Here is a 19854-nt window from a genome sequence, read left to right as displayed (position 1 = left end):
CAGTATGTGGGCTGCTGGGAAATCATGTGCAATCATACCAGTTGGTGTTGAAATAGGTTTTTGAAGTTTCTATTTCTTCACACACACACACACACACGTGCACAGATGTGTGTGCAGTGCAGCTGTATTAAGACAGAAAGACACATGGAAATACACTTAAGCCTCACCCACATTTCATTAAGGACATAACCAGATTAATTTGAGTGTGTGTGTGTGTGTGTGTGTGTGTGTGTGTGTGTGTGTGTGTGTGTGTGTGTGTGTGTGTGTCTGTTCGTGTCTGTTCCTGGTTTGTTTCTGGCCCTGTCTTTCTTGCTCTCTCTCTCTCTCTCTCTCTCTCTCTCTCTCTCTCTCTCTCTCTCTCTCTCTCTCTCTCTCTCTCTCTCTCTCTCTCACACACACACACACACGATGTGTAGTAAGCAGACTTAGACATGCTAGGACCGTCTTACACTGTCAATATCCAGTAAATAGATCACTAGAATAAATGCTTTCCTGTTCTTTCCACCAGGCTGTCACGGGTCCTGCTCAGAGTGCCGTGGGCCGGGCCAGCAGGAGTGTGTGTCATGTTCGGACCCGGCCGCCTTGCTCAAAGACGGGCAATGTGTTCCTGACTGTGATGCTGGTTTCTACAGTCAACAAGGCGTCTGCTACGGTAAAGCTGGCATGCAGTTGACTGGGAGAACAGCGGCTGTGTCTTTGATGCTGTGATGGATGTAGCAGGTTTTCTTTTTTGATATTAAGATTTTAGGAAGGTGATGAGTACTCCCACCGGCTCCATAACTGGAGCTGATCGTCGAGTCGATCTCAGCTCAGGATCAAATGCGAAGGACATTAAGGGATTAAAGATCACTTAATGTAGAGCCAACACACACTCATGTAAATCTAAAGTGTGGTTAACATGTTAAATTAAGACAAAATCACCTTGGTTAAAGGATAAATATTTACTTTTACCTTGAAACTAAGTTAACTATTTCAATTTTCTGTGTTTCCAGAAATCCCAGAAAATTGGATATTACGTTCAGCTGCATGGAAAACAAAACCTGTATTGTTTCTGCATTGCATTCTGGTCTATTTTCTGCTGCTGTTGGTTCAGTAATTGGATTCTCTGATTCTTCTATAATAGATGTTACCAAGTGTGATTGTCAAATGCAAAATGGCACAAGTTTTTTACTTTTGTTTACCTGAGAATCTTCAAATTATAGAAGAAAAAGAAAAAACTTAAAAGAAGAAACTTGAGGAAAAATCTGTTATTTGAGGTCATTTTACTGCACTAACACTGGCGTGAACTGGGTGATGCCTGCATGTTTGAATATTATCCACCAAAACAAGAAATTAGACTTTAATTGAATTCCAAAACCTTTACGGATCCAAAACTCTACGTCAGGCTTGATTTTTGCTTGATTTGTAACGAGATGCACAGTTCATATATCTTCATACTCCATATGTGTGATACTGTCGGTCAGTGTGTTTTTTGTTTTTCCTAAATTCAAGGCCACGTAAAAGAAAGAGTAAAAAGCAGCTTACAAAACTGCAGTTGTCCCTCTGAATGTTTTCAGCGTGCAGCTTCACCTCATAAGGAGTGAAAATGGATATTTAGGCAAACAAATTAGATGTCACACGTTGTGCCGATGCAGTATACGGTAAACAAACAGCATCTGAGACAATAAGCGGTTTATTGTTAGCAGTGAACTGGCGGTGAAGGTTTGTTTGAGCTTGCCTTTTAGCATCCCTGTGGAGCCTCTTGCCAGCATCCACTCCACGTGGTGCCAAAATGATAAGTCAGCAGTCGCAAGAGTTAGCAAACAAACAATTAAAAGCAATAATTAGCAGTTGTATCTTGCGCTAATGAGGGCTCAGAAATTCTTTGAATAAAGAGATCCTGTATGAATATGGATGGTTTCTATTTTGAAGTGGTAAGATGAAGAGGAGCCAGAATAGGCCTCCCTCAGGGCGATGGTGAACTTAGCAGCACATAGCTAAGCTCTTTCTTTGGTTAAAACCACCTGGAGGGGTTGGGACACTTTAAGCACTCAGTGAGGAGCCCTCTTTTAGAAAATGTCAAAAACTGGGGGAACTTTATGGAAAAAGGTCAAGCACATTAGAACTTGCCAGTTTGTGCTTTGAGGTCTGGTTTAAAATGTCAACATCTGGAGACAGCTGAAGGTTTTTAACTTTTGGATTTTCTTCCTCAGGGCCTGTGGGGTTAGATTTAATAAGTTTCCTTTTTTGTCCCCTCCAGCACGCCGTATGAATACCTTTTACTGATTTTAGCCTCTGTTTAGACAGAGGCAAAGATCTGTTAGAGCGTGTGTGCTTGTCAGTGTATCATGTCAATATGGACACACAGACACACAGACACACAGACACAGACACAGACACAGACACAGACACAGACACACACACACACACACACACACACACACACACACACTTAAACACACAATCCTATCTTGGGGGTTGAAGTTGACTTTTTTTTCAGATATATTTTGACTTGTTTCGAACTTTACTTTTTACAGACAAATTTTTTTCTGTTACTATTTTTTTTCTTTTTTTTATCAGTGTTTAAAGTAGAGCCATAGCTATAATAAAAACACATATGTGCTAACAATTGAAATCAAAACATGCAACTAACTTTGATGGCGGTCCTCACCGTGTCTCATAGACTCTTGTTAAGACACTTTCCTTCCTTGCTTGAGTAGAAGTCATTCAGTTTTAAATTGAGCACAGTGCAGTTTATCATTGTGACCAGAAGCCATTAACTGTCACGTGCTGCGATTCACAGCCTGTGATTCGTCCTGTGCCTCCTGTTTCCCTGACAACCCCAAGTGCATGAGCTGTCATCCAGGGACCGCCTTGCATCATGGGAAATGTATTTCCCAGTGTCCACTTCAGCATTACATGGACAACCACAGCAGATGCAGAGGTAGGCTTCAATCTTCAACACTTGTCAGTGAAGTATTATAAAATATTTTTACAGCATTGAAAAGTTGAAACCATCTTTAAACCAACAGTTCTGGTTCAGTTCTTCCCCTTTTCTTTTCTCCTCAGCCTGCCACAGCTCTTGTGCTTCTTGCTGGGGTCCCTCAGTATCCCAGTGTACCTCGTGTCCAGGTGGGCTTCTGCTCCACCAGGGTCAGTGTGTGGAGGCCTGTGGGGAGGGACTGTACTCCCAGGACACTACCTGCCACAGTAAGAGCTTATATCTCATTTTTTTCAGAATGATACATTATAATTTTCCACCACTACCAGTCTGCCTGTTTGACGTTTCATCTCCCCTGCATTTAGATTGTCATCCTTCGTGTCGTTCCTGCGTGGGACCCTTGGCTTCAGACTGCCTCCGCTGTCACAAACCAGAGGAAGCTCTCCTGCTGCAGTCGAGCCAGCCCCAGCACGGCGTCTGCACAGCTGGATGTCCTGCACAGAGCTTCCTGGATTACACGCAGACATGCAGAGGTGAGTGCATAAGGTTTTTTTGGTTTCATTTCTCTCCTTTATTCAGGAGGATCAGTGCATCTGTGCCTCTGTTAACAAGTTACCAAGCCAGTTAGCAAGTCAGTCATCAGCCACTTTGGGTTTACATAATGACATAATGCTGACATTTTAGGCTATGTAATGAGCAGCACAATAAACACCTGTATTTAAATGTAGGATACACAGACATGAATTTATCAGGCTTTCAGAAATTCATTAGGAGGAACTTGCTTTAACGTGGAGTACTGTCTACTGTCGATGTTTAATACACAAGTAAACAGATGCTACATGGACAAAGACTTAGTGCAATTGTTATATCATCATGCATTATGTTGAAAAACCCTTGCTGTCTTGGTAATTGTTGCACAATACTAAAAGTTCAAACAGAAGTTTGGATTTGATTTAGTGCTTGCAAGATATTTATGTGTGTGTGCGCATGTGTGTGTGTAGACTTTGTGGATGTCTTTCCGTTTGGAGAAGGAAGACAGTGTGTGTGGAGACACCTGATTAGGCTGTTTGTGAGTGTGAAATTGTGCGTGTAATGGGCTAATTTCTAAGGTGGATTTTAGGTTTGAGGGGATCGTCTGTCAAGTGAGAATAATTATCACCCACCAAACAAACACACACAAACACACACCACCGCAACTAACATCTCCTTGCCAGAATGCCATGGGGTATTTATTTTTTTTTTAAAAACAAAGGGGGATAACAAGGAAGAGGAAATGGGAGATGAAAAGACCGTAATCAGTTTTCTTTACCTCCCTCATACCTGCAACTGTGTGCTGTCAAATTCGATCCATTTACCACAATCACCGCTCTGCTGTCTTCTCACCTCCCTGCTCGGTCGTCGTGCCCACTGACCATACTGCATTCAGCATTTGGCAAGAGGAAAGCTATTGGTTTTACCTGCTGTCTCTTCCTCTCGCGCAGCCAAGTCATTCGCCAACACTGGCGTTTTGTTCAGCTCTACTTTTCTCTCGGTTTAGTTTTCATCCTCCGCAGTTGCTGTTACCTGAAATGACATGAAGCACACACGGTCAAACAGCGGTTTTAAAGCTGCCATTTACTTTAATGTGGAATTTTAGGTATTTTACTTGGCAGAGAGAGCCTTTCGATTGGATCAGTTAGGGTGGTTTTAATATCATGAGACATTGAAGTGATGTGATCTCGAAGAAGAAGGATGTTGCAGTCGTTTGTCTTGGTTTTGATATACAAAATTAGCCTGAACCTTTTTTTAATTAGGTTTTGTGGAAAATCTTGTTTTCAGTCATGCTATCATATTTATATTGTTGTCCTTCATGGGTAACTTTAGTCTATGACTTTTGCATCATTATGATCCAACAAGTCACAGGTAAGTTTCAAATTTTGGCAGTGAAATAAGATAAAAAAAAAAGATAAAATATGACTTTATTGATCGCACCCTGGGGAATTCTGTTGTGTCTTGTGTTGCTTATGTGATGCAGCTGCAGTCATTTCCATCTTTGACCACAGCAGAGTCTTTCCAGCTGAGGTTCTTGTCTGATCTGCAGATCTGCACTGCCAAAGGCGCCTTTGCCTCCTGCTTGAACGTGATTAGCTGCTGCTGGATTGATCTTAAGGATACTCATCTGGAGATTAATAATTGTTTCACTGCAAGCTTTTCTTTGCTTTTGCTGCGTTTCTCGCTTCTTGGTCTCAAAGCATGAACTGCCAGTGGAGATAGTGAAGGAAATGACTGACATATGAGATATGAAGAGGTTGAAGACAAGGCAGGTTGCGTTCAGGCTAGGTTTCTTGGGATTTCCCACAGTGTTGCTGGTAAGGCCTTGCTGTCTGTTTACAGTCACTCAACAGCTGTGTTTCAGAGTGCAATTACAGTTTACTGATCAGGTCAATTACATGGTGCTCTGAGGGATGTCAGGAGTAGTTTCCTGTTAGCTGATGGTTCCTGGATTCCTAAGACTCAGAAACATTATAATTTGTTGCTGCTGTGGTTAATACTTTCCCTCAATTCCTGTGTTGTTTGCTGTGTGAGGAAAGTGGGTGAGTTATCACCAAGACTGAAAAGCTTCTTCCTGGTTTGCTGGCAGTCAGAGTAATTCTCACACTGGAGTCTACAAATAGGTTATTACAGTTTTTACCTCAGAATAATGGATATTTGCATCCTCTCAGCTGCTTTTTATACTTCAAGTGGAACGGCCTTGAGCAGTCTGCAGCAGGACATCAGGAGTCTGCATCACTTTGAGTTTAGGGATCTTGAACCTGAAGTCATTTAGGTCATAGCATGATATGTCTCCTCACAACAGTTTACTTTCAAGTTCAGACTAGGCCGAGCACTGGGGAAATTTTTGTTTACTTTACGTGAATTGAATAGCCGTAAGCAGTATTGGATTCCCTTAATCATCCTGGAAGAGACAATTACGAATGAGTAGTAGCTGGACTGGAGTGTCCTCTAACACCCATTTATCTCTCTGATTGCATGGGACCAACACTGAGCCAGCACAGGGGCTAGATTGGGTTGAAATTCAGGTTTTGTGTTTTGCCTGTGTGACTAAACAGAAATCTGTTTTGTGACAAGACCTGTGAAACAAACATTCACAATAACGAGAAAGCAGAATCAAAGCAGAAACATCAGATTAATCAGCAAACAGAGCAGAAAATGAAGCAGAGAAACAGCATGGGCCTTTAATGGACTCCTAATTGTGTGACAGTGCAAGTAGGAACATCAGGTTTAGTGCGAGACATCATCAGTGATGTAACCTGGGTTCATCAGGGTGTTTGACACTGATGAAGGGGCCCAGCCAGGCTAAATCGGAAACCACCTTGTGTCACAGTAGCACTACCCAACAGATCACTCCTCATCCACAGCCGTTCAGAAGCTCCTCCCCAGTGTGCTCCTGTTGGCGATGGATGATCTGCAGAGCAACAAACCTCTGGCGAACTGGGCAATACAAGCACCTAAACATGGCTTGAACTACATTTTCAGTGACTGGACTTGAATCATGTCTCAGCAACATCTAAAAAATTAAATATTAGATTTCTGCCTTTTCATACTGTAGAAAAAAAACTCTGTGTTTGTCATAGAGAAAATTGGATTTGAACTGCTTGTCTCAGCTTGGAGTTACATTGTTCGTCAGGTATTGTGTCTGACTGAGCACCACTTATCTAGTTTTCTTTCACTCTGAGCTTCCTAAATTAGGCTCAGCACAGTGAGCTGAGGATCAACTCGATAAATGACGTGCCATTAAAGCTGTACTCATGGTGATATGTAAAGCAGTTGTTCCACTCTGCCTCTATTCTCAGTAACAAAGGTCTCCCTCAGTAGAGTGTGAGTGGGTTCAGGTGTACAGCTGGGAACAAAGCAGGCTATTGTTCAAGTGTGTGTGCGTGTGTGTGCATGTGTGGGAGTGTGTGTGTGTGTGTGTGTGTGTGTGTGTGTGTGTGTGTGTGTGTGTGTGTGTGTGTGTGTGTGTGTGTGTGTGTGTGTGTGTGTGTTTTGCTCTGACAAATACTCAGACCTCCGCAGCAGCCACTGCCCTGAAGCGGAGGAGGACGAAGGATAGGAGACTCACAGACTCCAGTGTTTACGAACACACTGATACACACACACACACACACACACACACACACACACACACACACACACACACACACACACACAGAGTGATGTACACATTAAGTGGGCCGGAGCTGACGAGTTATCGGATGTCTGAGAGCAAATTCCAGACTGTAAATCCCTCTCCTCTCCAGTCAGCAGCCGTCCTGCGCAGACAGAGAGAGGTGGTGTGTAGGAGGTTTAATGCTGCTCGATAGACAGGTCGAGCTGCAGCATGCCATCACATACAGGAAGGGTTGACACATGCCTGAACTGTGAAATATAGGTTGTGTCGTGATGATGTCAGTGTTGGGCAAGTGACTGACATTATAGCTCTCTGCACCGGCTCTGTGGAGGCTTGTGTTTCCGCTGCGCTTCATAGGTGGAACCACGGCCGGAAGCCTTTATTCACGCTTCAAGTCTATTTTTTGGACTATATGCACATAAGCCTGAGGCCTCTGCCCAATAAAAAGGCATTGAATAAATATAGTTATCTGAAATTTGCAAACAAGGCAGAGCCGAGCGTGCTGTTCTCTGGACAGTGCCAGCCACACACACACACGCACACACACACACACACACACACACACACACACACACACACACACACACACACACACCTCCTTTATGCCAAGTACTCTGAAAGCTGGAGCTAAAGCGGCAGCCCACATTCCCCATCATGCCGTGCTGGATTGAGTCGTTTGTTAAAGTCACTGTTTTCTTCTCCAAAATGCAAATGTTCATTTGTAACATTAGTGTTTGCAGTGTGTGTGTTCTGAACATGGTGGTTCAGGCTGCTAATTGTCATGTTTGGGCTGGTGTAAAGTTTTAACCATTAGTGAGCCAGCTGTTATGTTTTTTGATCCATCTGTATTTAACAGCAGTGTTTGTAAGATTATGTTTCCTGTATTAAATATCATTAAAGGGTTGTTAGATTGTATGCAATCTGGTGTAATGTTACCAAACTCTCATCAATAAGGAGTAGAAGTAAATCTTAATTACTGTAAAATATAATGTCTTGCTTTACCCAACACTGTATACTGTACAGTTTTTTCACACATGGACTGTGTTATAGAATTGGGCTTTCACAGCAGGCAAACACCTGACCTTTCTGCAGGCGTTGAGCACAAAAAGCAGTGCTCCTGTGGTGCTTGTCCTCTTCCAGACCTGGCTTTTTCAGTGTGAGGTCTTCTCCAATCAGTGTGAATCAGAGTCATATTTAGTCTTTGTGTGTATCTGTTTTCTGGCCCCCGGAGGCCAGTTTGGTTTGATGACCGAACTTGAAGCTTGATGCAAAAAGAACAGAGGCCAACAAATATCTTCAACAGGTCAAATCGAACTTTTGAGGAGCGACCTCTTAATTTCTGTCTGAGTCGTAACTTTGGACACGAGCTTTATATAGTGACCGCGAGAAACACACTAAAGATACAAGCAGCAGAGATGAGGTTTGCCTGCAAGGTGGCAGGGTGACTCTGTGCTCAGCGATTTAGGAGGCTCTCAGTATCAATGAACTGAACCTTTGCATTACAAAAGAAAAAAAAGTCACAGTAGTTGTGGCCCAGAGTAAGGAGACCTGTTCCCCTCTTTGTCACCTCCTTTTGGAGGATTTCCTGCATAACTGACTGGATGGCTACCCCAGGGAGGGAAATCCAGAGGAGCTGGTGGAAGCTGCTGGGGAAAAGGACGTGTGGACTGTTCAGTTCTCTGTTTCCCTGTTGACCTTGGCCAGGATAAGTGGTTTGACAATAGGTAAAGCGAAGGATGAAAACCTGATATCCATGACACAGAAATCTGGTCAGGAATACAACCTTCAGTTCAGGTAGCAGCCAAGTCAGACTGAAAACGCCACTTTCTTTCTTTCTTTCTTTCTTTCTTTCTTTCTTTCTTTCTTTCTTTCTTTCTTTCTTTCTTTCTTGATGTATCTGTAACTCCACTGCAAACTTGCCAGTTTCTCAAAATTGTCCTCATAAAAGTTGACAGGCTTCTTGTGTACAGTAATACGGCAGAATTGATGTGAATGATACATTAGACACTTCAGGGGAATGAGATATAACCCTCTACTTGTGTTCCTGCTGTGTAGCAGGCAGAGCTCTCTGCTGCACTAATGCAATGATCAGCCATGTAGTGTACCAGAAGGATCATTTGTGGAAGGCATCAAGGAGCACTCACACCCCCAAACTAAATCACAACCTCATCGACTGCATCCACCTGAAATTATGACCCTATCAGCACAAAACAAAATAATGAATTTGACTCTCTGAGCGTGTGCACCAGGTAATGTGTGATGAGAACGCCTGCGCACACGAATTTGGGTATTACCAGAATCAATATGTGCTTTCCGTCCCACCACAAATTAGATATCCAAGCTGCAATAAAAGAACGAGAGGCTGCCTATCATTCCTGTTCTCGCGTCTCATTAATGAAATAAGTTTGACAGGAAGCCTATTTAATATGCCTCCAAGTGTGTGTTTGTTTTTTTGACTGTTGATAAGAAGGTTTGTGTGCACTGAACGTGTGTTTATGTCACACAGACGTGACTAAGATGAGTCACTGATGATGGTGTGTTCATGGATGAGCAGACATGTCGGTGGGTGGTAAACTCAGTCACGGAAACATATAGTCTGTCCTCTCAATTCAGCTAACCAATTAAATTGCCATATGCGACAGAGCAGAAGGGCATTATGGGTAGGTGACAGGGAGAAGGTGGGCGATGATGGGACGTCAGATTGACTGTTTCGGATGACTGCTGCAACTTTTCAAGGTCCTTGCTCTGACACTGAGGCATTTCCAAATGTAGATGTTTTTGTTGGTGGAGATACACACACGCACACACGCACACACGCATGCTGCAGTGTTGGCTCAGGTAGAGAACTGGTCTGCATGACAGTGGCTGTCATGTAAAGTGTACACAAGACCCGGATACAGCTGACAGCCCTCTGAAAGAATCCAGACGGGAGTAATTACAAACACACACGTATTTGTGCACATGCTGTGTACTTAAAAAAAGTCAGGCAGTGCCTACATACACACACAAACACACACACACACATGATGCTCCTGGCTGTTGGTGACAGGCCTTTTGTCTTTCCCACCACCACCATCAGCAGCAGCCGGTCGGTTCGTGCCTCAGCTCAGGTGCCAGAGCTGATAGTGCTGCTCAGCTATTTGTCTTCATGCTGCCAAAGCAGACATCAAAGGCTGCACAAAAGGCCCGTTTCAGGGCAGCAGAGGTGGGGAGTGAATGGTGTGGGGGCATAGGGGGAAGGGTAAATAATCCAGGGACAGGGAGGTTGCATGCATTGACGCCAAGTGTAAAAACACACAATAAGCACAGGAATGTTGCAGCAATGGCCAAACCTTTCACACATAACACTGGTTAAACACGCAACAGTTGATCGCTTAAAGCGGCATGAAGGAACACTTCTGTTAAAATGAAATGAGGCTGCTGAACAGCACAAACCTTACAATTTATCTTTAGTCCAAGTGAAATTCTGGTTCAATATTTAAGAACACAAAAGCTAAAACACTGAAATAATGACTTGCTTGTAAATCAGTAAGTAAATGAAAGATAGAAGTAATAGTAAATAGAAAACACCATTAATAGACTTGACTATCTTGCTAAAGAGTTACGGATTCTGAATAGTAAAGTTTCAAGCCGTTAACCGGAACAGCTGTGTGGAGCCAAGTGACATGCTTTAGCTTCATCCTGCCTACCTGCAACTTCCAAATCTGTATCCTTCATATATAAATCATCCTGAATTGAAAAAAATGACCTTGCAGAAGTTGTATGTTTCATTATTTAAACTAAGTAGTCAAAACTAAGCAGTCGAGCATATTTCAGAAGCCTTTGCTGGCTTTTGGCCCTTTTGGATCAGGCTCTGTCTCTGAGCTGGCACCCGCTCTGGTGTAAATGCGTGAGTTTTGATTGGTGAAGCTGGCTGCTGGCCTCATCTGAGTGTTACATTACTTCTAACTGGCAGAGCAGACCAAAAGCTCTTGAGACTCAGATTCCAAAAAATGTCAATAGGGAAGGAAGGAGACTCAGTAGAATGGCTGCAGGATAACAAATTAGTGGCGAAAATTGGCTACAGTTTAGGCCCAGATACATACTATTATTACTATTTTTAGGTGTATACCTTCACAGAAACAGGAGCAGTCATCCTTGATTCAGCTTTGATTCATTAATGCTGCATGGCTGCTACAGTGGAACTAAATTAGTAATATGTACAGCAAATTGACTTCTCACCGTACAGTACGCTCCCTGTTGTACCTCATAATAAAAATGGCCACATCTTTTTTGTCCCATCATCAAAATTCTTTCCAGGAGATGCAGCAAAAGTACACTGATAGAGTTAAGTTTTAGACCAAGACTCCTGTGAACTGTGACCGTAGGAAAGTAGAAAGCAGAAACAGCTGGGGGAGCATCTTTTGTCTACGGCCACAACCTTATGTTTTGGTTATTTTTTGTAGTGAACATTAAAACTGCTCTCTGTGTCCTTTTCAGAGTGTCATCCCTCCTGCTGGCTCTGTACCGGGCCATCTGCAGACAACTGCACGTCCTGTGCCTCCCCGTCAAGCCTGCACGAGGGCCGCTGTGTCCCCAGCTGCCCGCAAGGCTTCTTCATCCAGGACAACCAGTGCCAAGGTGAGAGTGTGCACGCACGCGCACACACACACACACACACACACACACACACACGCACACACATTTCCATCACTTCGGAGGACATTACATTGACTTGCTTTCAGTTCCTCGAGATTTACCTGAGCCTTAACCACTACTTGTTTTACCCTAACCATACATTATCGGGACTTAAACAGATTTATGTCTTCACACTGTGAGTAATGAACACACACACACACACACACACACACACACACACACACACACACACACACACACACACACACTGTACCTAATCTAACCTTAACTAACCCGTAACCCTATCCTCAGTCTGCACCCTAAAATTTAATGATTTACATTAAGGGGACATGCATTTTGTCCCCATAAGGGAGGTCAGTCCCCACAATGTGACTGTGTAAACAGAATTTTGGACAGACACACACACACACACACACACACACACACACACACATTTTTCTTTCTATTCTTGTGAGCACATTCACATGATGCAGTCCCTTGTGCCCAACTAAAGCTTAACACTAAAACCAAAACTCTCATACAGCTCTCGGGGGGAGTGAGATGTCCTCACTTTCCCAAGACGTCCTCATATTCAAAGTCAGAAGCTGGTCCCCACAAAGATAGCAGTACAAGAGTCCACACCCACAGATTTCACACTGCGTGAAATCTCCACCCTCTCTTTTCCAGCAAACTTTGATTCTTGGTGTTCATGCCTCTGTAAGGCTGTTTCATAGCTTCGTTATGTAACCGATGCTTTTAACTGTAGAGCCTTATATGAGATTAACGATCTCTGTTGTCGGTGTCATAAACAGTGCCTCTAAACCAATAAGACAATGATCAGGATAATTGTTATTCTCACACCAGTGGGATTGTTAACGCTGGTGTTTATCCAAATTAAAACCACTGTTGTTGTGGACTTGTAGTGTCTGTAGCTATTGGTGCCTCGTTCTGCCTTAATCAGGAATAACCCACAGAGGCTGTAAAACATTGCAATTATTGGCTGACCTTTTCTGACCCATAGAAATCTGTTTCCACTGTTAAGGGGAGAAAATACATCCAGAATATTTTTCCCTCTCTGAGCGGTGCACATGTAGCCGACACCACTGAGACAGTTTTGGAAGTTTGGACGGAGCACAGACGAGAAGTATTGTCTGTATAACGCTCGAAGTCAAATGCAACGAAAAGCATCAAACCAAGTATAAAGTATAAAGCTGTGGTGGTATATATACAACAGCTACCACAGCACATGAACCACTGAAAAAAGCCTAGCAGAGCTCGTCTGGCTGTCTTCCTACCTCTATAACCCACCTCTTTAATGAAAATACATTTGCTCTCATCTTCCATCCATTACATCAGCTCAGTTTACCGTCTCTGACCTCATTTGAAACAAAGCGACCCCTTCTATGTCCCGTCTACCAACATCATCTTCAGGTGTTTTTAAGGAAAACGAAAACCTGTCGTAAACATCATTGAATCTCTTAATAGTTGGCTGAGTAATTGAGATGACAGACGCAGACGGATACCTGGACAGTTAAGAAGAATGATGGGCTCAGCTTTCATTTCCCCCTGGGATACCAAAACAAATGGGGTCTGTTTGCTTGCTTGGCCCTGACTCCTTTAGTGTTGATTGGCTCATTAGAAGCCACCCAGATACCCTGCAGAAGTATTGTATTTCTGTCTTAGAGAGAGTAAACTTTTACTGTCAAGTTTCGGTGCTGGTGACTTTTTACGCTTGGCAATAACACACAGCGTGTACTTAAAGCTCCATTAATCGATATTCTTTTATAATGGCAATGAATCAAATGACTATGAGTAATGTGAAAGGGGTGGCTTGCAGTGAAAAAGCCACAAAGAGTTATTGTCAACTCTGCAGCTCTACAGAGCTTTTTAGCCTCTTTTATTTCATAGTTTTTAGTTTTACTGTATGGTTCCTGGTGAATTCACCGAGTGCCTAAAAACTCCAAATGACTTTTGATGTTGCAGTGTGTCTCATGGATGTGTAACTCGGCCACTTGTTACCAAATGTCTGTACGACAGTTCTCCCTCTGAAATGATCTGTTAAATATCTGTCTGCTGTAAATGTTGTACCTGCCCTCTCTCATGTCTCTCTTGCGGTTGTATGGCCATTAGTTAGTGCATTAGAGTATAGCCATCTTCTTTTTTCCAAATGTAAGCATCATATATGCCAATCACTTTACCTAATGGCCATTTGCTTTTTGCAACCACTCAAAAGCTTACAGTGTGCTTGGTGACTGGAAACAGACACCCTAGGTTCTCCTACACACTGGTAAGGGACAGTAGGCAAGGGGTATTCAGGTGGTTGCAGTCTGAAACATGGCTGCTAGATGCCACTAAATCCTACACACTGGTCCTTTAATGAAAGCCTCCTTCATGAATAATGTGTTTACACTATCTTCTTCCTCTTCTCTCTCGTGAATCAATATTCTTCCACCTCAGTTCCTCCTTCTTTCCTGCCACCCTTCTCCTTCCTCTCTTCTTTCTTGTCCTTCCCTCAGTTCGCCTCTATTTTCAACCCTCTTCTTGCCCCTTGAGGCCAATTTGTGATTTGTGATATTGGGCTGTATAAATGAAATTGACATGATTTCTCCTCCTTGCCTCCTTTCACCCACTCTCCTCCTCCTACATCCCTTTTCCCTCCATGGCTGTTTTCTCTGTCACCTCTATCCTTCTCACTTCACTTTCATCACCACTGTAATTTATTTTTTGCCTGAATTTGACCCTTTTCTAACATACCTCTCCCCTGCCTGTCTCCTCCATCAACCAGCATGCCACCCATCCTGCCGGACTTGCTCTGGTCCTTCCCAGGCCGACTGTGCCTCCTGCCCCCCGTCGGCCTCCCTACAGAACGGCTACTGCAGGACGAGCTGTCAAGAGGGGCATTTTCTCAATGCTGTCACTGGAGAGTGCCTCAGTAAGTCATCCTGTGTGTGTGTAATGTGTGTGTCTGTGTTTGGTTGTGTGTATGGTGTCATGCACGTATGTATGCCATTTGCACGAAGCTTTCATCAAATCCGCTGCCACGAGTGCTCGTATTTTTAGCCTGAGTGGCCCCAGTGGAGATAGAACCACCAACACTAGCAGGGTTAGTGCCTTGCGCTGCCCGTTGACGTAACAAGACATAACAAGTCCTGCGTTTGTCTGTAGCGCCAATAATCTGCATTATTTATGAGTAATGCCAACCATCTTTTAAAATAGATGTTGTTCGATTGATATGTTTTTACTTAAAAGCTCTGCAGTCTGTTTCTTTTGAAATGTTGGGTCGAAAACGATCCGCAGAGCTGCAAGCTGAGTCAAAATTCTGCTTTTCTGCTTCAGTCTCAGTTGGACACAAAACAAGAACAAGAGAAGTTTGGTCATAGCTGATCAAAAGACTGAGGACTCGTTTAAAGAGTCCCATATTGGAAGAACCCACATTTTGCTTTAAAATGTAGAGCAATCTGTGAACTTAAATGAAAATTGTTGAAATTTGGTGTTTATTTTGAGTTTCTTACACACAAGTCCATCCTTTTTTCTCGAACTTTCCATATAATTGCAGAGATCACAGCTTCAAATGGTCTGCATCACAGCTGGACTTGGTACCAATTCTCTCTCCTACCTAAAAAAAAAAAAAACACAGAATGAATCCAGATGGTAGGATTTGAACCTTAATGCTTTCATCAGCAGGTTTGCCTAATATAATTTGAACTACAGCAGCTGCTGCAGTTGGGCAATCGACCGTCGACAAATAGATTAGAAGAATGAAATGATACGGCATCTGAAAAGGTCCCATTCACTTTCTAATAAACATACTTAGGTGACAGACAGGTGGAGCGCTTGAAGCCTGCTGGATCACAAGTACAAAAGTGTGCACCTGTTTTAGAAAATATCAAGTAGATTTGATAGAAAAATGTTATGATAAAGGTTAAGCTTAAAGAGAAGTTTACTTCTCAAGGTGCATTTCAGTAATATGCCATCACTCAGCCTTTGTTCTGTTTTGTGCATCACTGACAGTGATCTGAAGCAGAAGACTACACTTACTATAATCCTGCCTGATGGAACAGCTTCAAATTAATTCACTTTCAGATTCTTAGTCAAGTTTGAATAAGTTCAGCAACTATATTTTGCTGCTGTTTGTCCCCAAATTGCAACAATGACGTGGTCTGAATTTGCTGTAGCTCAGATTTTCCCCTTTGATCGGCTTCTCCAAAGCATACCATAACTGAGGGTTCATGGGTATTGTAGTGTCTGAAGCCATGCTAAACTGTTAGCCACAGCCATAACATAAACTGACAGAATTGGTATTTGACAGCCTGGGAAAGGCTCCACAATCCTGTGGGAGTGTCCATTTCCAGAAGAACTGTGTATTTCTATGCTGAGAAACATTTCCTTTAATTACACTAAAAGACTTTGAAATGGGACTATCCAGCATAAAAGGTGAAACGGCTCCTCCCTCTCCATAACCAAACGGAGAAAAGTTTTTATCTATAAATGAATCTCCACCTCTTGGTCTAATTTAAAAAAGCAAAAAAACTTTTAACGAGTTTCTTGCTCACAGTTACGCTTTTCAGAGAAATGCTACACGAAACATCCATCGGGATAAAGACGAGCTTTCTTTAGATCTTCGCTAATAAACAGGAGCCTAAGATACGGCACACCTCCTCGCCCCACTTCTCTTTCTCATCGTGCACAAAAAATGCTATTTGTCTTTGCCAGGCAAAATATGATAAACTACCAGACAGCAGATAAATAGAAGATTGGAGTGTTTGTGTGCAGAGGTAGCTCCTGCTGCTGTCCTCCTCCTCCTCGCTGGGTAATGAAATGAATTTTTACCTATCTGGACCGCTGGCTGTAGATTAAAAACAGGCGTGTTTACATGGTGGGAAGCCAGCATGGAAGAGATAGCGGGGGGGTAAACACAGTCTGAGAGGAAAAAGTAGATGCATTGACTTTTAATTACAGTTTTTGATGACACACTGTTTGTAGACGTGAAACTGCAACCAGAGTTTAGCTCACAGACACACTCGTGTGTACACGTGTGTGCAGACACACACTGCTGGCTTGCGCGCACACAAGCAGATAAGCATGGCTAAACACACGGCTAAATGGGTCAAGCTCAGCCAAATGCATGTTCATAAAAGATTCCTTGTGGCACTTTTGGGGCACAGAAGTACTGGGGTCATCATTTCTGCCCGGCCAGGACACCCACACACACACGTATACACACAAACGTCCCTCTTGAACTCTAATTCTCAGATTTATGCACATACACACATTTTTTATTCTTGCATTGTCCTTGCGTGCTTTTAGTCACACACACACACAATCACTTTATTCCTCGTGCACGCACACTTTCTCTCGCACACACAAACTCACACACAGCCTGGGATTACCTCTGTCCAGCCAGCAGGACCGTCACTGTTACGTAACCTCGTAAGGCGATGAGGCTTTCGCTTTCAATCAGGAGTTCATGCGGGATCAGCCATCACAGGCAGATGTCTCGCTATGAGCTGTCTCCTCGTATTCTCCCCTGCTCTGTCTTTCTCTCATTCTCTCGCTCTGTCTTTTCCTGTCTGCGTCTCTCCACAGGAACTCCTGTTTGATTTGTGCCAATGCAATTAGCCAGTGTCCTCAAAAAGCTCTGATTTGAGACTCCGTTCAGAGCCATCATGCTCAGTGTTTTTGCAGAAATTCACACATCTATTGGAGACGGAAACCTTGTACTCATCAAAAGAGCCTGTAATGGTGAAAAGAAGTAAAAGATGGTGCATTTGTTGTGGCAAAAAAGGAGAAACTCCTCCTGTTTAATTTAGGCTGAATTGCTTCCTTTCCATAAATACCAGTTAGATGGCTCTGCTACCCTTTTTTCCATTTTCATTTGTTATTATCCTCAGTGTTGACTGAGCAAACACTGAAATTATGAGAGCAGTCCCAGGTGAATGATGGGAAATAGTGACTTGGCAGAACTGAAAAAAGATCAGATGTGTGGTGAGACTAGAGCCCTCAGACTGTGTAGGTTGCATGGACCTGAGTGGTTGATCCAACAACCCGTCAGGTTGTTCAGTTTTTGCAATTTTTGGGTAAGGATTTCAGCATAGTACTGCCACTATGGATCTTCTCACAAGTAGGAAATTGGAAAAATTCATCCTTTTACGTCGATGAATCCACATTCTTTCATGTTTGTTTCATGGGTGGTTCGTTTGTCACTGAGATGAAATTGTTTTCTATCTCCTGGTTTCTTCTCCAAATTGTTACAATTGTTGTATGGATATTCATGATCCTCAGAGGATGAAGCCAAACTTTGACTATTAGTTCAAAATTTTCATAACAAATGTTAAAATCTCAGGGGCATAATGCAGTTTAACTGAACAAAATGCCAACATTGCAAACAAACTATTCCTCAAGATACTGGACAGATTATCATGCATTTCCTGGCCCCCAGAAGAAGAATCCTTTTGATTTTGTCAACCCCAAGACCTTTCCTCTGAAGACAAACTAGCCACATCATTGTTAAGGTTTTAAGAACTAAATCATCAGGCGGTTCCTTTCTACAAGTATTAAAGGACACAGCAGCTAGCTGGTCTGTTAATAATTCATCTTTGCTCAGTCACCAGTCCCACAGACTCCCTCCAGGTTGGATGGATATGTTGGTAATTTCCATTGCTGATGGTGATTTGGCTGTGCTTAGAAGTTAGGCTTATGCCTGATATTTATTCCCCTGCCTGTGCTGGTTGTTCTGAGAGTAAACACGATAATTGGACAAGGCTCACTGTAAGGAATACGTAAACAGGCAATCATAAAAATCTAGCTCTTTAACTCTATTGCCACACTGCTGCCCCTCTCTCTCACCCTTCCTCTCTCTCTTCTTAACCTTTCTTGTCTGATGTGAAGAGAATGGACTTCTGTGCCAGTGACAAGCAAACGTTGAGATGTGTGAAAGTCCAAATGGAAGAGTTTGTGGAACACTCCAGCTCAAAGCTTCAAGCTAAAACAATTTATTTTCCATCCAAAATGTGTTGGAGCCATGATTTAACAACATATGAAGCTTAAAATAGACCTGCGCGTTGAGTAACAGGAATGCATCACCATAGAAACAAGGCATACCAACATTGACATAAAAGGCCTGTTTTTTTCTTCTTCTTCCTATTTTTTCTGGTCAATTAAGAATAGAAATCCTCCATGGAAAGACATTTAAGGCACATTAGACTTGTGCTGATGTCAACAAGACCGCTCCACCACTCTACTCTACAAGACCACTGATCATTATGTCTCAATTTAGCAGGAAAAGTGAATAAAAAAATGCAACTTTGTCCATTTTTTTTCTTTGTTAGGAAACTTTTTTTTTGAACATTCTCACTGTCACGCTTTATTTTCCAGATTTCCTGTTTGGCTTTTCATCAGTTCATCAGAGAACATTAGGCAGAATGCTTCAGTGTCAGGCAGGAACATCTCAGTGTGACCTTAAGCTGAGGTGAAAATGAAAACAGCATTCGAACTCATGGAGGTCTTCTTCAATATTTACAGCAGTTCACTTTGTATAGGAGCCAATCATTTATCTTTACCCTGCAGGCATCAAGAAGGAATTTAATACAACATAAAAACATGGATGTGGAAATTCCGTTTCAGCGTCTGTAAAGAGAACCAAAAAAATATCAAATCTTTCAAAATTGTTTTTTTTAGGGGTGAAACAAAAACACTGAGTCGGAGTTAAGTGACTAAATGTGTGCAGAATACTTCTGCATGGGAAGATATTTGTTGGTGCATCTTTGAAAGGGTTAAATCTTTTATTGCCCCGTCTTCTTTCCAGGCACAGACGGAGGCACAGAGCTAATTTCATCTCAACAGAATATGATGCACGGCTCTTCGTACCTGAACACTGTAATTATTGTGAGCTTTATTATTAAAGTTGTTTTTGATGTTGTGCATGTGATATGAGCATTATTGTTGGAGCTAGTTAGGAGTTAGACTAATGTACAACAAAAACTGTGCCTCCCAACCAGTTTCCAGACCAATTGTTGTCCTAATACTGACATCTAGAATAAGAGCAGAGATTTTGCTGTTTTTGGGGAGCGAGAGGAGAAGAAGTGGAAAGAAGAGAAAAGTAGGACTGCTTTAATAGCTGCATCTGTAAATCCGTTCTTTGTTCAGGCGACATGTCTAGACAGGGCGA

The 19854-nt window shown here is 42.6% G+C and overlaps 1 protein-coding gene across 2 annotated transcripts in view; it reads left to right on the top strand.

Annotated features, from left to right (window-relative positions):
• Positions 1-19854, top strand: part of fras1 (Fraser extracellular matrix complex subunit 1) — a 228953-nt gene that overhangs the window by 115065 nt on the left and 94034 nt on the right. For both annotated transcript variants that reach the window (XM_070964455.1, XM_070964454.1), the window contains exons 14-19: positions 509-652; positions 2783-2923; positions 3049-3189; positions 3286-3453; positions 11550-11690; positions 14473-14619. In XM_070964455.1, coding sequence (XP_070820556.1) covers positions 509-652; positions 2783-2923; positions 3049-3189; positions 3286-3453; positions 11550-11690; positions 14473-14619 — 882 coding nt within the window. The remainder of the gene's footprint in view (positions 1-508; positions 653-2782; positions 2924-3048; positions 3190-3285; positions 3454-11549; positions 11691-14472; positions 14620-19854) is intronic.

Source organism: Chaetodon trifascialis, chromosome 6 (genome assembly GCF_039877785.1).
Source record: "Chaetodon trifascialis isolate fChaTrf1 chromosome 6, fChaTrf1.hap1, whole genome shotgun sequence".
Taxonomy (NCBI): Eukaryota; Metazoa; Chordata; class Actinopteri; order Chaetodontiformes; family Chaetodontidae; genus Chaetodon; species Chaetodon trifascialis.
The sequence above is the reverse complement of the archived record's forward strand: the minus strand, read 5'-3'. Positions and strand labels throughout refer to the sequence as shown.